At 40.4% G+C, this 21,338-nt stretch overlaps 2 protein-coding genes across 2 annotated transcripts in view; one reads left to right on the top strand and one right to left on the bottom strand.

Moving 5' to 3' along the window:
- The window catches only part of BCO1 (beta-carotene oxygenase 1), a 77,672-nt gene that overhangs the window by 17,544 nt on the left and 38,790 nt on the right, over positions 1 to 21,338 (bottom strand). The gene's annotated exons all lie outside the window — the stretch shown is intronic.
- Positions 4,914 to 21,338, top strand: part of PKD1L3 (polycystin 1 like 3, transient receptor potential channel interacting) — a 35,500-nt gene continuing 19,075 nt past the window's right edge. Inside the window, exons 1-18 of the mRNA XM_077786243.1 lie at positions 4,914 to 5,298; positions 5,844 to 6,008; positions 8,565 to 8,750; positions 9,601 to 9,711; positions 10,128 to 10,275; positions 10,836 to 11,065; positions 11,721 to 12,125; positions 13,181 to 13,279; positions 13,999 to 14,048; positions 15,134 to 15,239; positions 15,844 to 16,051; positions 16,647 to 16,767; positions 17,021 to 17,162; positions 17,596 to 17,796; positions 17,966 to 18,111; positions 18,701 to 18,895; positions 19,726 to 19,851; positions 21,107 to 21,289. Coding sequence (XP_077642369.1) covers positions 4,914 to 5,298; positions 5,844 to 6,008; positions 8,565 to 8,750; positions 9,601 to 9,711; positions 10,128 to 10,275; positions 10,836 to 11,065; positions 11,721 to 12,125; positions 13,181 to 13,279; positions 13,999 to 14,048; positions 15,134 to 15,239; positions 15,844 to 16,051; positions 16,647 to 16,767; positions 17,021 to 17,162; positions 17,596 to 17,796; positions 17,966 to 18,111; positions 18,701 to 18,895; positions 19,726 to 19,851; positions 21,107 to 21,289 — 3,207 coding nt within the window. The remainder of the gene's footprint in view (positions 5,299 to 5,843; positions 6,009 to 8,564; positions 8,751 to 9,600; positions 9,712 to 10,127; positions 10,276 to 10,835; positions 11,066 to 11,720; positions 12,126 to 13,180; positions 13,280 to 13,998; positions 14,049 to 15,133; positions 15,240 to 15,843; positions 16,052 to 16,646; positions 16,768 to 17,020; positions 17,163 to 17,595; positions 17,797 to 17,965; positions 18,112 to 18,700; positions 18,896 to 19,725; positions 19,852 to 21,106; positions 21,290 to 21,338) is intronic.

Below are 21,338 nucleotides of genomic sequence, written 5' to 3'. Positions count from 1 at the left end.
TACACTGTTTTTCTCATTATTTGGACAAAAATAACTAGTTTTTGTAGTAAGTATATTTGCTTACTACAAGTTTTCTAAGATTTTAGTTTCCTTTATAAGATTTTGACTTTGAGGGAGTTTTTTGTGGGATTACACAATTTCTTTGATAAACAGAAGTATTGCTTTTTTTTTTTACAGTTATAGTTTTAATATCTACCATGAGAAATACCAAATTGTTCATTAAAATAAATACATAAAGTAACTTAATATCAAAACTCTTAAAGTGCTGAGGCATGGAACTGCTGGCCTACCCATACTGGTATCCATCAGACTGAGTCTGTCCAGTGATCATAAAACCCAAATATTTAAACACTAGACGTTAAAACAAATAAACAACCACAGTGTCCACATAAATTTCCTTGCTGTAAGACTTCTATAATCTTATTTGCATCTTTCAACATCCCTATTTACATGTTTTAATATGTAAATTATACAGTTCAGTCATGTGTTTTCAAGTGGGCAGAATGACAATGTGATGGCTGGCACTCACTTCCATGACTGAAGGTGTAAAAATGGCGTCACAAATGAGTACAATGACAGAAATTAATGTTGCTGCTCTATCCTACCTAGTAGCCTACTGTACATATTTGGGGGAACATAAAGAAAAACTCAAAAGGACTGCTTTCTGCTTTCAATGGCAACTGTAAATGGCAACTGAGTGTAGAGGGCTTAGCACAAAACAGTGTTCCTGAACAGAGAGGCTGCTGGGCCACAGTCCTCTCATTATGGCCAGCATTACACTTATGGAAGTCTGGAGAGACTGCAGAGACAGTGGCTGTAAATGATGGCTGTAAATTCAGATCCAAGCAATTTATTTTACCTCTGTGTGTGCTGGGCAAAGTTCAGTCCATTTGTGTCTACCAGTTAATGTTTTATCCAAAGAGGGCACCTTTAACACATTGAACAGTTCTCTAATTAAGATATTAAGGCAATGGAAGATCTAAATTGTGCCACTTAGTCAAACATGATCACAAGGACACATGAGGTGTCATCAGGTTCTTGAGATAGTTCTGCTCCTTTCTGAGTGAGCTTGGGGCTCAATTTAGCCTTCAATAAACCCAGCTCAATAAATACTCTTACGGTGCCCACTTATCCCCTTCTTCCTAGCAGTCAAAGTTCTGCTCTGCCAGCAATAACACAGGGGAAAGAGCTGAGAAAGAGGCAGGGACTGAGGCATCAATTGTGGCAATGAGGAGAGGCCAGCTGTGAGCCTAAAGGCAATGCCAGGCACTTCCCAGGGGACAGTTCCTATGAGAAGACCCTCAGGGACTTATCCAGGTGATGACATATCCAAGTAACTATACACATCTTATAAACAGAAATTATGTTCAAACCAACAGCTCCTCAATATAATCCTACTTATCTTTATCCTGACCCCATCATGGCAGGTATGAACGTCTAATTTAATTATTGCACCCTGTACAGATAAGAATTGTTTTCCCTGTTTTTATAAACAAGATAACATCAAAATTGCAACTTGGCAGGGATCACTGGTAAGTTCAGTGAGTTGCTTCATGGAAAATTAGACAGTAGAAGGAACAACAAGACCAAACCCATTTCAGTCAGCAATAACAGGGTCCCACCATCAGGATAAGCAGCAGGAGAGCAAGGAAGGAAGTGGGGTTGTGATCCACCTTCTCAAACCCATTGGCAAATGAGTATTTTTAAAGCCAACTGAAGAGATGAAAGGTGTAGGTATAGGTGTAGGTGTAGGGTCTCCTCAGGACTCAGTACTTCCTACCTATCAGGGTAACAACGTTCTTCACACTGCAGAAGTTTACATGACACAGTAAAATGAACTACTCATAATTTTGTCTCAAGTCCATGATACCTGAAATAATCTTTTTTCTACCTCAAAGTCAAAGCAATAGAAAGAACTTTTCCATTTTTATGTTTATTCAATTAATAGAACACAGAGGTGTTTACATTCCTGATAAAAATCTATATAGTAATATTCAGGAATGTGGAGATGGTAATATCCTCCTATAGATAGTAAATTTACCTGCTCTTCCTCAAGGCAAATGAACAACAGCCAAAATGAACAGGGGTATGATTTATTCCTCCTCTTTGGCAGCTCTTCATTTCCTTAATTCTTCAAATCTAGCACTTTCTGGTCTCTATTATAGATTGTCAAGCTATTCTGCAGTGCAGCAGTTTGAATCACAGGACATTCTCAGGCTGTCATGATGCAGCTGTGATCTGTGATCTGGGTACAGATCAGGACCACTCCAAACTCAATGACTTTTAGCATAAGAAAGCTATTAAAAAAAAAAAATAATCTGTTGAGGAGAATGCAAAAGACATGTTTCCCACAAGAAGGTAAGCTGAAGGAGCACTGTTTACCTGACATAACTGAGTCTCACTTATAAGTGACAAGGGTTTTCAGAAGTTTCTCTCTTCCTGGAGACTCTAGCTGCTAATTTTGATGCTTTAAAAGCAGTATTTTCTTTTCATGTAAATGCTTTTCTCATTCTTGTGGTAAACAATAAACTGACAGAATGCTTTCCTGGCACTAAAGTATAAAAAGTCAGCAAACTGCCAAAGAGGGAAATTGTCTTTCTTCCACTCTCCATCTGCTGCAGACAGCTGAAGAGTAACTTATAGCAACCGTAGATTAGGAAAAAAATGCACATTGCTATAGAAATTGCCAACAGTAGACTCACTCGGAGAGCTTGGCTTTATTTGTAGACATTTCCAAACATTATTTGTTCTTTTTCAGGGCCTATTTCAAAATCCATCAAAGCCAGAGACAAGACTTCCATTAATTTCAATGCCTTTGGAGCAGATTCACAGGGGAGAGCCTGTGGCATGCACAACCCTGGCATTTTTAGTATGTTCATGTAGTCAGATTTCCAGCAGCAGAGAAAGAACTGAACAATGCTACAGAACACATTCATCACAAAAGTGAGCTCCTACTGGAAATGTCTGTATCACCAAGCCAGTACATTTAAGTACAGTCTCCTTCATCATGCCTGTGCTTTCAGAAACAGGCTGTGCCTTTCTTATCTAGAAGGATAAAGTGGGAGGGCTGGATGCCAGCTCCTGTGAAGCCTGGCAAGTCTGCAGGGCCCAGGAAGAAGCAGGGAGTCTGGAGAAAGCATCATGCAAACATACAGTAGCCAACTAACTTAAATGCAGCTGCCCTCAGCTCTGACTGCTGCAACAGCTTGAATATAAAACACTTGGATTGGATGCTCCCAAACTGAAGCCTGTGAAGATTTCTATGGGGCTTGAAAGGGACTCCTAATTTGCAGACACCCACAAGAGAAGCAGCTGATAATAGTAGCTACACAGTTTCATCCAGGAAGGGGATGGGTGTCTGGGCCAATTAGCTAATTAGAATATGGATTAGCCTTCTCCAGAGCTGGGAAATCCAGTCCCAGTATTCACATCTTAGCTGCTCCATAAGCTCTCCCTATTAATCAGTCAGAAATTCATGTGGGATCTGCTCCAAGGGCTCCATAGCTAAACTCTTGATTTACAGGCATGGTGGGAAGGAAGACACGCAGAAAAGTGTATTTTCTTCTCCATTCCTCTCATCCCCTATTAGTTTCCTACCCATTAAACACTTTCCAATTAACTTTATCTTGAAAACCCTGATAACAGTCCTGCTTTTTCCAGCTGAGCAAGACAGTCATAAACGGGAGGTCCAGAAAAGTCTTGGGATTGAAGTTCACTCTCAGAAGTTGACTGGATGCAGTGCATGCACTTGACTCTGGCAGAAAGCTTTGGAGCTGGACTGGAACAGATGGGCACTGCCTTCAGCCCAGTAGTGCAGGAATTTCTGCAGTGCAGGAATCCATCAAACACTGCTGAATCCTCTGTGCTCTGGTAACTCTCACTGACCCATGTCTAAATATAAGTGCATGTTCTTTCAGTTTTGGGTTATGGTGGTATAAATTAATAATAATGGCATCAAACTCAATGGAGTTAATGGCAAGGACAGGAGGATCACCATAGCTAAAAATCCTTACTTGTACTGTGCTTCTACTAAGCTGGTGGCTTTGTAAACCTGAGGAATATCTTTTATAAGGAAGTTGAGATGCATTTAGAGATTTCAGCTCCTAAATGTTGCTGGGCTTGCTTCCCAAAGTCCATCATCAGCCTTTGGAATGTGCTAATAGGGCTCTCAAGTAGTTCTGATGATTAAGGCAATATTTTCATCTTTCCTAAACCATTGGTTTAAATCATGACCTTCTCTTCTGCCTCCCAGCATTTATAAATACTGTAGGTCCAAAGAGCTGAGCAACTTATCTTTTAAGGGATGATGGGAGCATTTCACTTGGGGTGTGGCATCTAAGCAGATATAACAGTTCAAAATGAAGTTTACTTGGAACAGATGAGATGAAACTGCACATGCATAAACAGGAGGGCAGGATGGATCTGATACAGTAATTATAGACATTGCATTAGCATCTAAAAGAAGCACCTCAATAATTGTTAAAAATAAAGACCAGACCAATCAAATGTATCTAGAGAAGCAGTGTGTTTTCCCATCTCATAACTCCTTGTGTTTCTCATTTTTTTAATTCTCACTATTTTATCTCTTTGCTGTTGTAAGGACCTCCCAGCATCAATGTTCACACAATGAAGCCTTTGATGTAGAAGCTTTATCTCACTTTTCCACATGTCCAACAGGAGCATATATCAACTTTATCTTCTGTGCTCACGAGGAAAGCAATGATTTAATGTCTTCTCCTCAAACTGATCTCACATGGGATGTGACATTTGTACAATAGAGCTTACAATAGTCAGTGCAGGGGCTATAGACACAATCATAATTATATATTAGAAGTTCTGTTCTGTTCCATGCTCTATTGCCACTGTTGTGGCAAGGAGCAAAGAGGAAGGAGAATGCTGGTGACATTACAAGGATGATATCTGAAGCTTTTGAAGAAGGCAGCAAAAAGAGTGTTGTCCTGGTAAGCAAGACCAGTGGGATGCATGGCACTGAGCTGAGAATGTGGCTGGGGCTCGCAGTTCTGATCTCTCTTGCTGTGAGTTTGGCTGTGGAGGAAACAACTGATGGAGGAATACCTTGTTCAAAGTACCAGCAAGCTTTCAACCATTCATGCTATGAGTTTGTTAGACTCCAGCAAACCTTCACAGGTGCTCAGAGCTGGTGTGAGAGAGGAGGAGGGCATCTTGTCTTTATTCACAGTGAGGAAACTCAAGAGTTCTTGCAAAAACATATTGCTGAGGATCAGGAATGGTGGATAGGACTGATCTCAAACTCCTTGCTGAATGAAACTACTGATGGTAAGTGGTTTTAAAATGACATCTTTAAAATTGTATCAGCTTATGATGCTTTCTTAACATGGTAGAAAATGCACGAAGTCCCTTTGTAGATATCTGCTGAAAAGCCACTTTTGCTGTTGTATCTTCAGATTTATATTAAGATGTTTAATTGCCTGCTTTACTTCCTTGTTGCATGTTATCACCCTTTCCATTGGATCTTGTGCTTGTGTGAACACATGGTGAATGAGACCAGCTTGCTGACCCAGTGAAACAAATGTGCTGGGTTGGGTCCCCAGTGGAAGCCAATTCAACCCACTAGGAAGTGCTGCAAGGTCTGATGCAAGGGAAATGGTGAGATCTTGAGGCTGGGAGCACAGGTGGAAATGGCAGTGTCTCTTTCCACGATTGTATCAGTTTCAATATAAAATGTTATTGAAGCTCCTTACCCAGACTAGACCATCTCTGCTTCAGTAGGAGCAGGGCTACAGTCCTGTTCTGCAGGCTCTGACTCTTAATAGTATTACCGTGGAAAATCAACCTTCAGGACACAATTTCTCTGTTCACAGGGTCAATAACTTGGCTGGACACTTCAAATATAATCTACACTAACTGGTACAAGGATCAGCCATCTCCCTTCTCATCCACATGTGGGTACATCCTGAAGAATGCCAAGTATCAGTGGGGTGTGACTGAAAATTGCAGCGAGGAATTTGACTTCATTTGTGAGTTTGGTAAGATACACAACAGCTGGAAGAGTGAAGTGAGTGTGCTGTTATCACAATGGGGCATGAATTGCCTTGTTGCTTTCAAAGTAGCTGGGAAATAACTTCATGAATCTTACTAAATATGAACAAGCAAAAAGTCATATAACCCCAGTAGGTGCTCTTTTTCCAGCGTGCTGATCTGAAGAAGAAAGAACCCACAAATCACTGGAAGGTGTAGGTGCTCAGCAACCAGACATTAAAGCCCAGGGTTCCAGCAGAGGGTTGATAAAATAGAAACAGATCTGAGAGTGACTCTAAGGTGTAGCTGTCCACATCTTCTGTGGACATGAGCTGGCTATGTTAAAGCATGGCTGCAAGAATAAACTCCCACAATGCCATAATACCCGGGCTAGGTAGGACCCATGTGGCTGAACCATAAAAACACTCATTAATGTGTGCCAGAATAATTTCCATTTGTAACTGAAGCAAAAATACAGGCAGGCTTCCAGAGGCACCACTCCTTGCAGCTTGGAGGAGTAAAAGTGAGAGCAAGTTTTTCTTGTTTCTTCTGAGACCCCTCCACCATGTGAAGTTCAAGGTTTTCCCAGGTTAAGGAAGCAGACAGGAACCTGTACTTCCTGTGCTCAGATAGAAAATCCACAGACATTGTGTCACTCAAATTATGACTTGGAGCAAACAGTTCTGGACAGGAATATTGGCAATATCATCCCTTTCAACTTATAGATATGAGGGGAATTTGTGTTCCTCCCACTTTTCACCAGAGTACTTTAAACTGCAGCTAGAACTGTGGTCACAAGCACCGAAAGGACAGTCTGACTGTCTGACTATTATAAAAAGGCTTCCAATCAAGTATGCAAGTACAGGTTTCCACAAGCCCTAGAACTGCTACTGCCCTGTCCAGCAGTACTACTACTAACATAAATAACAAGTTGTTCTGCAATAAGCAAAGCTAATAAAGTTTTGTTTCCTATCCTGATTTTCTGCTCCACATGCCCACCCTACTCTCCTCAGCACTCCCAGTTCACTCCCATATCCCCAGCATGTCCCACCTCTGCAAATACTTTTCACTCCTCGGCTCCTTCCCCTGCAGCTGATCCAGAGCTCCAGCTGTATGTGCTGGCCACTTGAATTCCAAGTCCCTGGCATTGATGTAGCTCTTTCTCTTCTCCCTAGATATTGCATTTAATGAAATCTTAGGGTGTTGGAGGTTTATATACACATCAAATTTAGCTGAAGATGACTAACATTAAAAACGACTAGGGGAGAGGAAACTGGCAGACAGCACAATCCCTTAGGCTCATTTTTCTTGCAAAAACAGACTAAAATTATTTATCCATTATAACCACAGTAGACAACTGTCTGTTTGTAAGGAAACTCTCATCTGTTACCATAGGATCTGACTGAGAGCCCATGAAATTGAAAGAGCAACAATATCCTATACTACATTCATCATTCCACTACCCAGGAAACCAAGACCAGATCAAGACAATTCTACCATTTAGTGCTCTGTAGGTTAGCAGTTTCTTATAGTAAATATATATGTATCAAAGCTGGGTTTCTACCTAGAAACACAGATCAAGTTTTGTACATCTTTCCACTTAAAAGTTTCTGACACAGCAAATACTGTGAGAAATCTGCATGTAGAGAACAAAAGAAAAAGGCATGAGATAATGGTCCATACTAGAATTTACCAGCAAGTTATTTTACAAGCTTATTTAGAAGGCTCTAATCTGCAAACTGATCATGTTGCTATAGTTACAGCCAGGCTTAGCTTTAGCCTTTAAATAACGATAGCACACAATTATTGGTGTGTGCACACACTGGCACTGTTAGTCAAGGGACTTGAGGGGAATGATCTAAACAACAACAGAGAATAATGTATTTAAACCTGGAACAGCTGAAACAAAAACATCCTTTTGCAACACTCCCATATGAGAGCAGTTATTCACATCCTCCTCTTCAGGGTATTAAGTATCCTGATTACTACATGATACTAAGAATTCTGAAAGATAATTAACTGTCCCAGATTAATCAAAGAATGAGGTGTATGTATTTAGAGCTATGACCTTACCCATCCGAGCAGTCCTGCTGAATGAAGTCAGTCAAATATCACAGAGGAACAAAGGAGTCTCTGTAGCAGAAATGGGATCACCTCCCATACTTAATATGCAAACTATTCTCCAAAGCAATTACCTGAATATTATGCAATCCATACATCTCTTTCGGAAGTAAGGAGCAACTTTAAACCTTCCAGTATTTCAGGTCAAACAAATGCTAAGAGTTTTTCCCAAGATACTATCTATTTTTATAATTATAATATTTTTGCTTATTGAAAATGCCCTTAATGTTTTAAGGCAGTAAAAACATACATCTATTCATTTTGAATTTTTAAAAATAAAAAATATTTCATTCTTTTAAAATTTCTTAAATTTTCTTAATTGTTTAGCTTAAAAGGGAGAAAAGGGAAGAAAGACAAACACACAAAATGAATATGGAATAGAATTGTAGCAGGATTTTTCAGAAATTCTAAAAAGGTAATATTCGGGTTTTTTCTCCTATTAGAATCTGGCCAGAGCATCGCTTGTGATAATTACAATGCCACTGTACAGTGTGGATCAGGAGAGGTGATTCAAATTGAAGAGAGCTTCTATGGGCGGAAGACTCCTCACTACTGTGTGTCAGAAACTCCTCTGCAGTTTGAAAGAGATGAGGGCTGCAGCTGGAGCAGTGTCAAGGATGAAGTAGCAGGTGGTATCTTACAGCATTGCTTGTCAGAAGCACAGAGCGTGTACCGAAGGTCCTTGTGCCTCGAATACTTTCTCTGTTTTTTCCAGCAGAGTTAGCAAATGGGAAAGTGGATTATTCCTAAAATTAAGGGAATCACAGAGAACTTCTGACAGGGAGGAGGCTGCTACAGGAGTCTGGATAGAAAGGAGGGGTTTGATTCCGAGAAGGGGAGGAGGAGCAAAAGGAGGGGTTTTGCCAGGAGAGGAGCAAAGATTCAGAGGAGAGGAGGAGCAAATGAAGGGCAGGGGTGTGGCTGGCTCCTCTTAGTGTAGGAGGAAAATATGTGAGCGCACCGATTCCTTGACAAATTCAGTGGGATACACAAGGTTTGAGAGATGGAAGGCAACACATCCAAACAAACCTAACTCCAAAGCAGGAGGGGTGAAAAGGCTGTCACCCACGGGGACACGCCTGCCACATGTCAAGCACCCATCCTGCTGGAGCCAGGGGATTGGATACTAAACAGTGACTGTGGCCTGTCCCAGGGAGATTCTTAGGGCTTCCAGCCAAAATTAAACAAAACACAAAAGCTCTGCTTTTTTTTTTTTTTTTTTTTTTTTTTTTTTTTTTTGTAGCTTTTCAAATTTAACTTTGTTCCCATAAAATGAAGTGTTGCTAAGAAATGTCACATAATAAGCAAGAAATGTCACATAATAAGCAACACACTAAAGTCAAAGTGATGTGGAAATTTGTCTAGAAATCAGAGACATGATACTATTCCTCCTGCCCTTTTTGTTTCTCAATCTTCATCTGAGCTGCTGTGGCAGTGAAGGCAAATCTGAAATGCTGATCTGAAATGCTCCTTTTCCAGGCCAGTGTCACGGGCTGCAGGCCTGCCAGGTGGCAGCAGATGGCACTTTCTTTGGAGATCCTTGTCCAGCTTTGGGAAGCTATTTGTCTATTCAATACCACTGCAAGGAAGGTAAGAGGGAAGGCTGTCCACACTAGAAGCCTGTCCTGTTCTTTGCTGTAACACTGAGATGACTGATATTTATCTTAAAAATCACTGTTCCATCCTCAGGAAAAAAACTGGAATAGTGGTGAGCACTGCAAATAGGCACAAAAATGTAGATTCCCTGTCATAACTGACGGTTCTGAGTAGAATACAAAGCCCAGAAATTCAGACACATAAAACATATTTAGATGAAATTATGTTCCAACAAGAATTTTGATTACTGGTCGTGGAAAAGAATCAGCTGTCACACCACTCATGCACACAAATTAGCAGCAGTACCAGCTGTGGTTTGGAGCAGGCTGGCTCCAAATGCCTGAAAATCAATTGAATTTTGAAAGAAAAGTAGACAAACACTGGCACTGAATTGTCATTCTGCTTTTCAGGTCTGCAACTGGTTATGACAGACACATGTTTTGTCTTTGAAAACATCACGGTCACTTTGACCTGGCTGCTCTCACCATACTCTGGGAACCTTTCCTGTACCATTAGCACAGGAGATGGTCACACCATTGATCCTTACTACCCTCCAACGTAAGATACAGCCTTCATTTCTCTTCAGACAAACAGTACATTTCATTGCTTGCACTTTATTGAATGTGTCAAATCTCATAAATGAGATGTTAAAAGCTAGATAGCTCAATAATAGGACATACCTACAAGGGATTTGGATTCTGCAAAAACCTATTTTGAAATCAATACAGAATCTTATATTAAGCTGCCAAGCAAAATCTTTCTCCTATTATAACAAGTGTTTCCTATTTCCAAGACTATTTATTTCAGATCTTAAGACTCAAAATTACTGAAAACATGTCAGTAATTGCCAAACTACAAGCAAATATTATTTCCTTAAGTTTAAAGAGTGTTTTTTTGATAACAAAATATAACAAGGACATTCTGTAGTTTTTCTTTTAATTGCATAGAAATCCTGTCTTTAATAGATCAAACATTTTTCTGCTGGATTTAAAAATCAGATTTTGTCTTAGTGGCAGGAATGACATTTGAATGAATGAAATTTGGGGATGTGTTACTATGTAAGGTGAAGAACTTCCCAGGATGGTCTTCAGCAACAAGCTATTCTTTTTCTATTCTAGACTGGTCAGCAACCTCACATACAGGTACTCCTCTCCTGGGGAGTTTACTGTTTTTGTGGAGTGCACCACCAGCGAGTGGCACGTGCTGGCACAGAGGCAGGTGACAGTTCAAGATCAGGTGGATCAGCTCAGCATTACTGGGTGCTACAGCCACTATGAAACTGGGAATAGCTCCCGCTGCCGTACGCTCTATGGGGAGGTGTTGTGGATCCAAGTTCAGCTCAGTGGAGGTGAGGAGAATTTCTCTGCATGGTTTAAAGGGAAGGATAAATCTTACAACCATCCTTAGGATAGAAGCAGGATTGTCAGTATGCAAATTAAGAATTCTTTCTAGTCAACGCTTTCCCTCTAATTGTTGTATTCCTGCAATTTAATTCTCTCAGTTCCCTTGGAGGGTTTCTTTCTCAGAGATATTTCACCACTTAAAGCATAAGTATAAATTCTTTTTTCTTATTGACAAAGCTGACAGCACAAGCATACCTTTAGTCACAAAAATTTATATGATGCCAGTCAGAATATTTCTGTATTTGAAGTTAGAAATTTATGGAAATGCTCCTCTGATTAGAGTAAGAGGATTCCACTCTGAGCTGGACACATTTGCTGGTGTACATTTCTTTCTCACTTCAAGTTCCTGGAAGCCAAGCCACATATGTGCTGAAAAAATTAAAATTCAGTAGTATATATTTGAATTCTCTTCTCAAAACATTCTCAGCAGAAAACATACAATAGATTTTCATTAAGACACCTTAAGTGACTTTATTAAAAATTACTGCTTTGCTGCAGTTCTTGTGAGTCCTGTATAACCACTGGAATGCTGCACAAAGCAGCTGGAACCCGTTGGCCTGTTGCACAAGCTGTGAGAAATTTTCATCTGTGTTTTTGCAGGCAATGAAGTAACCTACAGTATGTTAGCAGGTAACATGACACTGAGTGAATCCAGTGCAAAGGAAGGTCTTGTCTCCCATAACCTGACACTCAGCAGTGCCTCTCAAGAGCTGATAGGCCCAGGGATGCATCAGCTGGAAATCCGAGCATCCAGGACCACAATGGCATCGGAGATCTCTGGGACTATTGCTGTTCATTTAATTGAGCCAGTATCTGGAATTCAGGCTGCAGTAGCTTCCCACACTCTGCAGCTGGGGGAGGATTTGGAGGTGAATGTCTCTGTGACCCATGGTGCCCCAGAGAAGCTGATGTTTGAGGTGACTGGATCCAACCAAACCCAGTGGCACAAAGCAGACGGCCCTCGTGGGGAGCCGCGGACGTACGGCGTTCCCCTGCCCCGGGAAGGTACAGCACCCTGACACCTCCTGTGCCCCCAGGACATCACAGATAAGTGGGCTAGGGGACAGTAATGCACAGCTGAATTTGGCAGCTTTTCTGACTGCTCAAACTTAGTCTGCAGAGCAGGATGAACAGCACAGTCCTATGTAAGTGAGCTAGAAAATGGAGCTGACAAATGGCTCTGCTCTGCAGAGTCAGAGCAAGGCTTCATCTGGTTCTTGCAATGGAAGAGACAAAGTAAAGAGACATAGGGTTTGTTTTTTCATGGCACCATCTGACTGAAGTACAAATGAGGACATTTTCTGGAATAGCAAAGTGTTTTCCTCCTGTTTGTTCATTTTCTTTCAAGTTTAGACTGCTATGCATTTTACACTAAAGTTACTCATACTCTGAGGAGCTCTCAGTAGAGATGATAAAGAAAAGGGGTGTTTTTCTGCATGTCCATTTCCAACACATAACTTTTGTTGGAGTTGTTATGAATAAACATTTTAGTCATATTATTCTTCCATTATTACATAGTCAAAGCCTTTAAAATGTGGAATTAGGCAGATTGTGCTTTAGAGTTAATTAACAGTGGCAGAAGATAAAAAAGTTTCCACCTCTAATGAGCTATTCCAACCCCATGCCAAAGTGGGAATAGAAGAAGCTAACTATGATTTCATTTCATATTTTTAAATTATTCAATATTAAAGTTTTATTTGTTCTCCCTGTACCCATTTGAACATTCCTTCCCCATAGGCAGAAATTTTTGAACAAGACAACTGCTGTCTTAAGATGCCTAAACTCATTTGGCCTCCAGTGTTTGTACATCTCTAGTTTCCTGTGTGATATCATAGTCAGCTGAGAAAAAATGGCATGACAAGGGCTAGGAAAAGGGCAGCTGAGTTACTCAGAAGTTGAAATAAAGGGGAAGAACATTCCAGGAAAAGCCTTTCAGCAGAAACCCCCCTGAAACCTGTTAACAGAAAAGAAGGAAGTTTTCTTTACAAATTGGATATTATACCTCAAACCTGTTGGACTGGGCCCATTGCTACTCTTAACTGGTCCTTTGCCTTCTCTAGGTACTTTTCTAGTGAAAGTAGTGGCCATGAATGACTTCTCAAACATGAGTCTGGATCTTGGATTCATCACTGTGTTGGCAAACAGCTCCCATATAAAAGGTAATTGCATTCATCTGACAGTGCTGGTTTTGACAACCTAAATGTCTTTTTGCAATCAGAGCATTTCATGGAGTGTTTATGGTTTGCATGTAGTAATTGCTTTCCTTCCAGCAACAGTGCTGAAAACTTTTGTGGAGGCTTCTTCCTGATGAAGGCAGATTCCCTGACTTTGATGTAGTCATAAATTAGCATCACTCTATATATGTAACACATTGCACATTTGCTGTTTGTCCTAGAAATAATGAGTGAAGTTTATGGCTTGGGACATAGTTTTGAAACCAGAAAATATTTGCATCCCAGCAGCCTCATAAATTGCTGTCACTAATGGCTTCTAGATGGCTCATCCTTATATTTGCAAGAGCAGATTATATCAGAAATAAAATAACCTTAGCACTAATTGTGTTGAAAGTTTTCCAGTGCTTTCCATCCATTTTCCTTTGTACATCAGTAAACTCATCGCCTTCTGTGAATATATTTTGATTTATACCATTATGTTTGAAGAATCAGGATCATCTCCTTTGTAGTCTTTGATGAGCTTCTTGTTACCATTTTACATATTTGACTGTGCTGTTTGTCACAGTTCTGGAGTCTGATTCTTACAGACCCATCTTTCACACTGTCAGAAGTCAAATCCTGTTGATTTAAGTCACATTCACTGAAGATGTCTGAAAGCTTTACAGGTAGCACTAAAATATTGTGTTCTTTTTTGCATTAAACAGATTCTGATAAGGAAGAAGGCAGCTACAAAGCAAATACCCGAAAGAAAAATGTAAGTATTATTTAAGGATCTTTCTTTAAAATTGCTTAGAAATTTTTCTTACCAGTGAAAGTGCTGTATAAGGCAGGAAAAATAAGTATCTGTAGCATAATAAAATATGGACTAGATGTTCTGTTCCCCATATGGCTTAACACAAAATCTATACCACAAGTCTTGGAGACAAATGTGTTTACAGGCATTCCATCTACAATTCATAAAAAAGATTAAAGAAAATGAACTTTTTACAACAATTCGGTTTAGGAAGTTAAAATGTGTTTAGATTAATTTTTAATTCATCTACTTGACTAATGCAAACCTCTCTCTGGAAAGTGATCCTTCAAGTAGAGTTAATATATTTTATATGGTTCCCAAGTGTTTTCTACTTCTGTATTGGAGTGTTTAAATTATTTTGCAATGAAAAATCTTCCAGTTTTTGGCAAACTGAGAAGTTAATGATACACCAATTGCTAGCAGCTGTCCAAATTTAAATAATAAAAATGCCAGATAGAATACTCTATAATCTTAAAAGTCTAGTTTTTAACTGTAACACTAGCAGACAGACATCTGCTATGGGAGATATACTGCTTCACAAGAAGCCTTGTAAAAATATATTGCATCAGAGGAATATAAATCTAATCCAAACCCAAGTTTATCACAGTTTTGTACACAGAAAGACAAACTCAGCTACCCCTTCTTCTCTTTGTTTATAGCTGCAATGTATCCAATTCAGAAAAAAAAAAAAAAAAAGGATGCACCAGAAGACAAATGGTTGTTCAAGGGTTAGAAGTTTTGGTCCAGATGTGAAGGTTTTATAGGAATTAATTTCCTAAGTACCTAGCTTTGAAAATGGGAGCTGCACTTCTAAACCCATTCTGCATTTGGGATAATTTTGCCACAAAACTTTTCTGTGCCATCCTCTTCTATTCCCATAGCTTCTAATTCCATACTACCTCTGCTAAGGGAAAGATCATATAAACTACAGATCTGTATCCAGGGATTTGGGGTCTAAACTTTCAGACCTTTTTCATTATAAAGAAGCAACATATGTATGTGTTTATACGTTTGTGTTCTAACTGATACATTTACTTCTTATTTAGGATCACAAAATGTATATTAAACCAAGTCGCCATGTGGATCCTTTCACAACTGTTACACTTGGCTGGCCAGACAACAACAATAATTCCAGTTTCCTCTGGACCTGTGGTTTGTGCATTTCCCAAACTTTTTTCACCAACTTGTACTTGATGAATAACAAACTCACTGTTGTGTCAGATCCAGTGTTGAAAATCTGACTTAAGGATGCTTCATTTTCTGTCTTTGAAGTTTACTACTTTAAAGTTTGCCACTTTAAATGTACGTGAAAAAGGTCCTTCTACCCAACCCTAGTTTTGGGACCAAACTAATTATGGTATATAACATGGCATAGAACTCCATTTTGTCTTCTCCCAAAGGTTTCAGTTTTTTAGTTTTTCAAGATCTACCTGTTCTAAGCTTCACTCTCATAGCCAAGGACTTACACAGGCATTTGCAAACTACACGTGTCTCAATAAAACAGCAATAATTAACATTAAACATGATGCAAACACATTTCTGGCTGAAAACAGGACTGGGATTCAGGCCATCTGTCTTCTATCCCCATAATTATCCCTGACCTCATACATGACATTGAAAAATCCTGTACTCTGAATCCAGATTACCAACTCTTTAAATTGTGTTCAAGAAACTTTTCTATAAAGCTCTTTGAAATTTATGGCAGGAAAATCCTTTATAAGATGCTATTCTAACTCTAAAGGAAATGTTTCTGCAGGAGCTTGCTGGCCTGCCTGGAATGAATGTGTGAAGCAACAGATAATCCTAATCAACCAAAGTGAGGTGCAAATCCCACCTTCCTGCCTTCCTCCTCCAAAATCAGCAGTGACTGTCAGGATTACCATCCAAAACCATGGCAATGAAGAGAGGCAGGATGAGCAATGTCTCTATGTGACTGCAAAACAAGAACTGCAACTGGAAATCAGGTCTGGTTTTAAACCCCGGTATTCACAGGTTAATATTATTACTGCACAAGCATAGTTCAAAACCACAGTTTCCAAGAATAATGATAATAAAGTAGTATGGTACTTTTAGAATCACAGAATCCTAGAATCACAGAATGGTTTGGGTTGGAAGGAACTTTAAAGATCATCTTGTTCTACCTCTCAGTCATGGGCAGAACACCTTCCGCTAGGTCAAGTTATTTAGAGCCCCATTCAGCCTGGCCTTGAACACTTCCAGGGATGGGGCATCCACAGCTTCTCTGGGCAACCTGTGCCAGGGCCTCAACATGCTCACAGTAAAGAAAACTGATTGTTCTAAATCCATTTGCACCTTATTATTATAAAAATTACTGACCAAATAAGTCTTGCTGCATTTTTCAGTCCATGTTTCTGAACACAATCCTTTTACAAACTGAAACACATCCTTCTGAAAACCACTTATGGTTTTTGACCCCACTGCAGTGTTGGAGATTTTAATGTGTCAACCTCATTGACACAATAGGAATAAATGCCATATGTGTGAAGTTTTTCCTAGATATCTCATACCATGTGTAACTCCCATCTTACTTTCTTACAGGTGTGAGGCAAACTGCAAGCCAGTGAATGTTAGTGATGAAGTTGTTTTGAGTGTCTCTGAACAGGAGGACTCCCAAGCCATATATTATAACTGGTATTTAGATAACACATTCCAAAACAAGGTGAGAGCACCAGATTGGTCAGAAATACTGCACACACAAAAGCAAATATCCACAAAGCCATATGGCCTCAGAGGGATATTTTGTCAAATGGATGCTTAGAAAATACTAGTGAAGACCGAGACAAGGGGGTGGCTGGATTGGGAAGGGTTATAATGGAGGGCACCAAACTGCTATCCTGTTCCTGATAAATCACAACAGAAAGAACAGCAAAGAGCCTCTACTGCCATGCGTTCTTTTCTGTCTGATTTTCCAGTCTGCAACCCTCCCTCCAGCCTGTGGCCTGACTGATTTCCAGCAGAACTCTTTGAATTTGCTTCAAAGCAACTCATCCGTGCTGAGAATGAGCAGCTCCTTCTTGCAGACACAGGGAGATGCTTTTCAGATTAAAGTAACAGGTAAGGGCTAACAGGATTTTTAGGGTTTACAGACTCCTTTGGGATAATTTCTGCTGACATGACATCATACTGATGTCACAAATGCATAGCCTCGCTGACAAATATGGTGTTACTTCATATGCTAGTTCTTTAAAATAACGAGGAGATAAATTTGTTCTGGGGTGTCACACAGCAGGAGAAATTCAGTTCTCTTACTCCAAACTGTTCATAACTTTGTTAAGGCTCACCTGAAACAAAGTTGTGCTAAATGCTTGATGAAACAATAGCGCTTTGCTTGATAATGTTTGAAATAGTTCTTCTCCCGTTGCGGTTTATGCAGTAGCAGGAGTCGCTGCTCGTTAGCCCAGCGTGCCGTGGGTGTGCCGGAGGGTGGGCGCGATGCGGGGCGCTGCCGGGGCACGGCCTGCCTGATGCTCTGCTCCCTCCGTCCCAGCCGCGACTCGGCGGCGCTACGGGGAGCGCCGGTTCCTGGTGAGCGCCGTGCCCCCGCCCGAAGCCCCCGGCTGCGCCGCCAGTCCCGGGCGCGGCTCCGTGCTCACCGCCTTCAGAGTCTCCTGCGGCGCTCCCGGCTCGGAAGGGCCGGGCCGGGCCAGTCCTAGCGGGCAGCTCACATACTGCTTCTATGTGGCACCAGGTCAGTCCCCAGGCAGCTGTTTGGCTTCTCCTGACCAGAGCAAAGGCACAAGCTGCCCTGCTCTGCAGGGAGGCTGCTCACGAGTGAACGTGCCCTGAGTCCCCTGCTCTCAGAGAGCAGGAGGTGGCTCTGTGGTGTCTGCTCCCTGAGCCCTTCTTTCCCGTTCCAGATTCTCTCCTGGATTGCAGCCCGGATCCTGAACTCTTCCCAGTTTATCTTCCACTTGGAGAAGAGGAAGATAATTTCATTTTACATTTGACAATTATTGTTAGCAACAACGTCGGTGATACAGTTCAAACAAATACTTCAGTGAAGGTACACAGGAGAAGTAATTAGTTTCAAGAACTCTCAAGTGGATAACTAACCCAAAACTGACTTTTGGAGCTTATTCCTGTTTTAGATATCCTTCTGAATGCACCATAATCACCATTTTTCACAGAATAATCACAGAATAATGAGGTTGGAAGAGACCTTTAAGATCATCAAGTCCAACTTATACCCTAACACCTCAACTACACTACAGCACCAAGTACCATGCCCAGTCTTTTTTTAAGCACATCCAGAGATTATTTTCTGAATGCTCAAGGTCAAAAGATCTTCCACTGCCCTTTTTTTTCTAGAACAAAAGTCTAAAAGAATTGTTTGGACATTGATTGAGCAGTGTAAACCTATTTACTGAGTCTGGAATTACCCCGTGTAGGCCCCAAAAGCCTCCTGCTTCTTCCCCAGTGCCACAGTAAGGAGATTCTTATCAGGCCATTAAAAATAAAACATTTAAAATTAAGAACAATGAAGTTTTATGTCCCACTCTATGTAGGCTGTTATTAAGATGATCATGGAAGCTGTTGAAAGAAAATTGTAACAGCCTTGGCAATGTTGAGAGCATATCTGATTCCTTCACCAGGTTGGACCTGCAGATATGATGGATGGGAACCTGACCCTGCAGGCTGTGGTATCTGAGAAGGCAAACACCATCCTAAAAGATGGGAACAACAGCATGAGTCTCTTCCAGCTCTACAAGTCAGTGACATCTGTCCTTAATCAGCAGATCCAAGAGGAAAGTTTTAACATGTCTTTACCGACAAACACACGAAAAGAGGTCAGCAAAACACTTGCTTTCTTGCAGTAAAATGTCATATAATGGACTCTTCATATTTTTGACAACTCTTAAGTAATAAAAAGCTCACATATCACCACTTGAAATCAATGAAGGTTTCAAGTTTCTAGCAAGTATCTGTCACAATGTTTGGCACAGGTTTCAGCTAGTTTTCACTATTTGTCTACATAAATTATTTGTTTTATCACTCATCACTAAAACATTTAATTCTCAATTGTTATTTCATTGATTTAAACTAGATAATATAAACCTGATTTTCCAAAGCAATTTAAATATCAATAAAATGGCATCTCCAGTGGGATAATGATCTTATCAAATTGTCCCCAAAAGCACTAGATAGCAGGTAATTTTCTTTAGTCCACTCTAGCCACCAGCTGATGTTTCAGCCATAAGCTGATATTTGTACAGTGCTTTGAGTGCCTCAGATGAAGAGATCTAGAGAATGTATCCTTCAATTAAGATTCATTATAATAACATCAATCACACATGGCTCTGCTTTCTCTGAAGGTGGCATTTACACAGTAATTCACATACATTAGTACAAATTCTCACAAGTAACTCTCCTTGCTCTTAATGGATGTTAAGCGTATGAATTCTCTGTGCTGGGAGGTAACATAAAACTCGTGATTATATAATTACTAGGGCAAGTAGCATCTTGTCAGTAGAGCTAATATCAGTTCAAATGATCCTTGTAGTGGAGCCTTACTCTACTGCATAACTTACAGCAAGCCTGGCTGTCAATACACAGCACTACTTTCACAGTCCTAATTAGCATCTTGTTCCTTTGCCTAATTATCCCTTTTCATCCCCAGCTCCGAGGGCTGATGCTGACAACTCTCTCTGTTGTTAACATAACATCAATGCAGACTGCTCTGAAGATGTCAGAGGTATTGAAAGAAATTACTTACAGGAGTGAAGAGCTGTCTGTCTCAGCACAGGTAAGAAGCAATTCATCTTATATCTCCTCACACTAATAGTTGAGACTCTAATTATCCCACTGACCTTGGAGGAGTTTCAGTGCCTTATAATTATCTGTTCTTACCCATTTTTTCAACTGTACCAGTATGTGTATTTTGACCAGCAGTATTAAATTCAAGTCTCAGATAACATCTCAGCAATCTCTACAATCCAGGCTATGACCATTACATTTATCATACATTTTTGTTATTAAGAATCCTTAACTTTTAGTCAGAAACATATCAGGATGCATGTTTTCTCTTGTAAAGCACTTTTAGAACCTTGAAGAAGTACTGCCCCAAGAGGGTTTTTCTAGAATTGCCCATATTCATTCATGCCCTAATCCTGGCACAAAATGCACATAGGCAATGGTCAAGGACGATGTCAGCACCCAGAGGAGCTGGGCACAAATGTGCAGGTTGGTCTCACAAAAGTATCTCTTGAGTCTTGTCTGGGAACAAGGCATTATTAGTAAGTGATGCTATTTATGGTTACAGGGTGAGCATATGGCAGAACAGAACAAACTGTTACTGGGGGAAGTTTCCCAGATATGCAGGCAATAAAAAGAGCTGTCCTGATTTCTGATGTATTATAGAGTTGGAGCCAGACAATGGCTTGGGAGCATTTCAGCAGGAAGTGGTTAACTTAGGCAAGACAAGAACAAAGCTCAGATCCAGCTCTTACCCTACAGAAAGGCTGCTCAGTGTTCACAGGCTGTAGGGATGGATGTGTCCAAGCCTGCACTGAATTTGCTTGGCTCCTTCACTATGCTGGGCTAAAATCTGGCTGATGCTTTCCCAGTCCCAAAGCTGCATCCAGGCACAAAATAAAAATTGTAAAACTCATTCTCCTTTGGCACTTAGCACTTTGGCAATAAGATAGAAACTTATAACCCAATTTACTACTTTACTGTAAATCTAAAAGCTATCCTTGCCCAGGGTTTGACAGACAAGCTTCTTTCAGATGTTATTAATCTTTTTATGGATTACATCTGTAGAAGCAGGCTGCATTTTTCATGCCTGTATTCCATTTTGGTGTACCATCTAATATTATTATTCATCTTTATTAGCATTTGAAGTATTAGCTTGGCACAAATAATTATAGTAAAAATGGCATTACTCACTAATAGTCCCAAAGATTGCTGCTGTTGCAATTTTCAGTAAAAGACACAAGTGTCACTTCTGTCATTTGTAGTGCCAGCACATATAAACTGCTCCCTGTGCTTCTTTCCTGCAGGTGGAAGCCAGCAGCACTCTGAAACATGTCAGTGCCTCTTTGCTTGCTGTAAGCACAGAGCACAGCAGAGATGGTCAGGAGTTAAAGGAAGCAGCCAACTATCTGTTTAATGCAGTGAGCAGTGTTCTTAAAGCTTCTGTAGAAATCAGAGCTGGGAACACTTCAGTGCCGGAGGCAAAACAGGTAATTTAGATTTGGTCCAGTTTGTATTGTACTGTGTGTGAATATTTGT

Source organism: Lonchura striata, chromosome 13 (genome assembly GCF_046129695.1).
Source record: "Lonchura striata isolate bLonStr1 chromosome 13, bLonStr1.mat, whole genome shotgun sequence".
NCBI classification, from domain to species: domain Eukaryota; kingdom Metazoa; phylum Chordata; class Aves; order Passeriformes; family Estrildidae; genus Lonchura; species Lonchura striata.
Note: the sequence above shows the minus strand (reverse complement) of the source record. Positions and strands in the feature narration are given on the sequence as shown.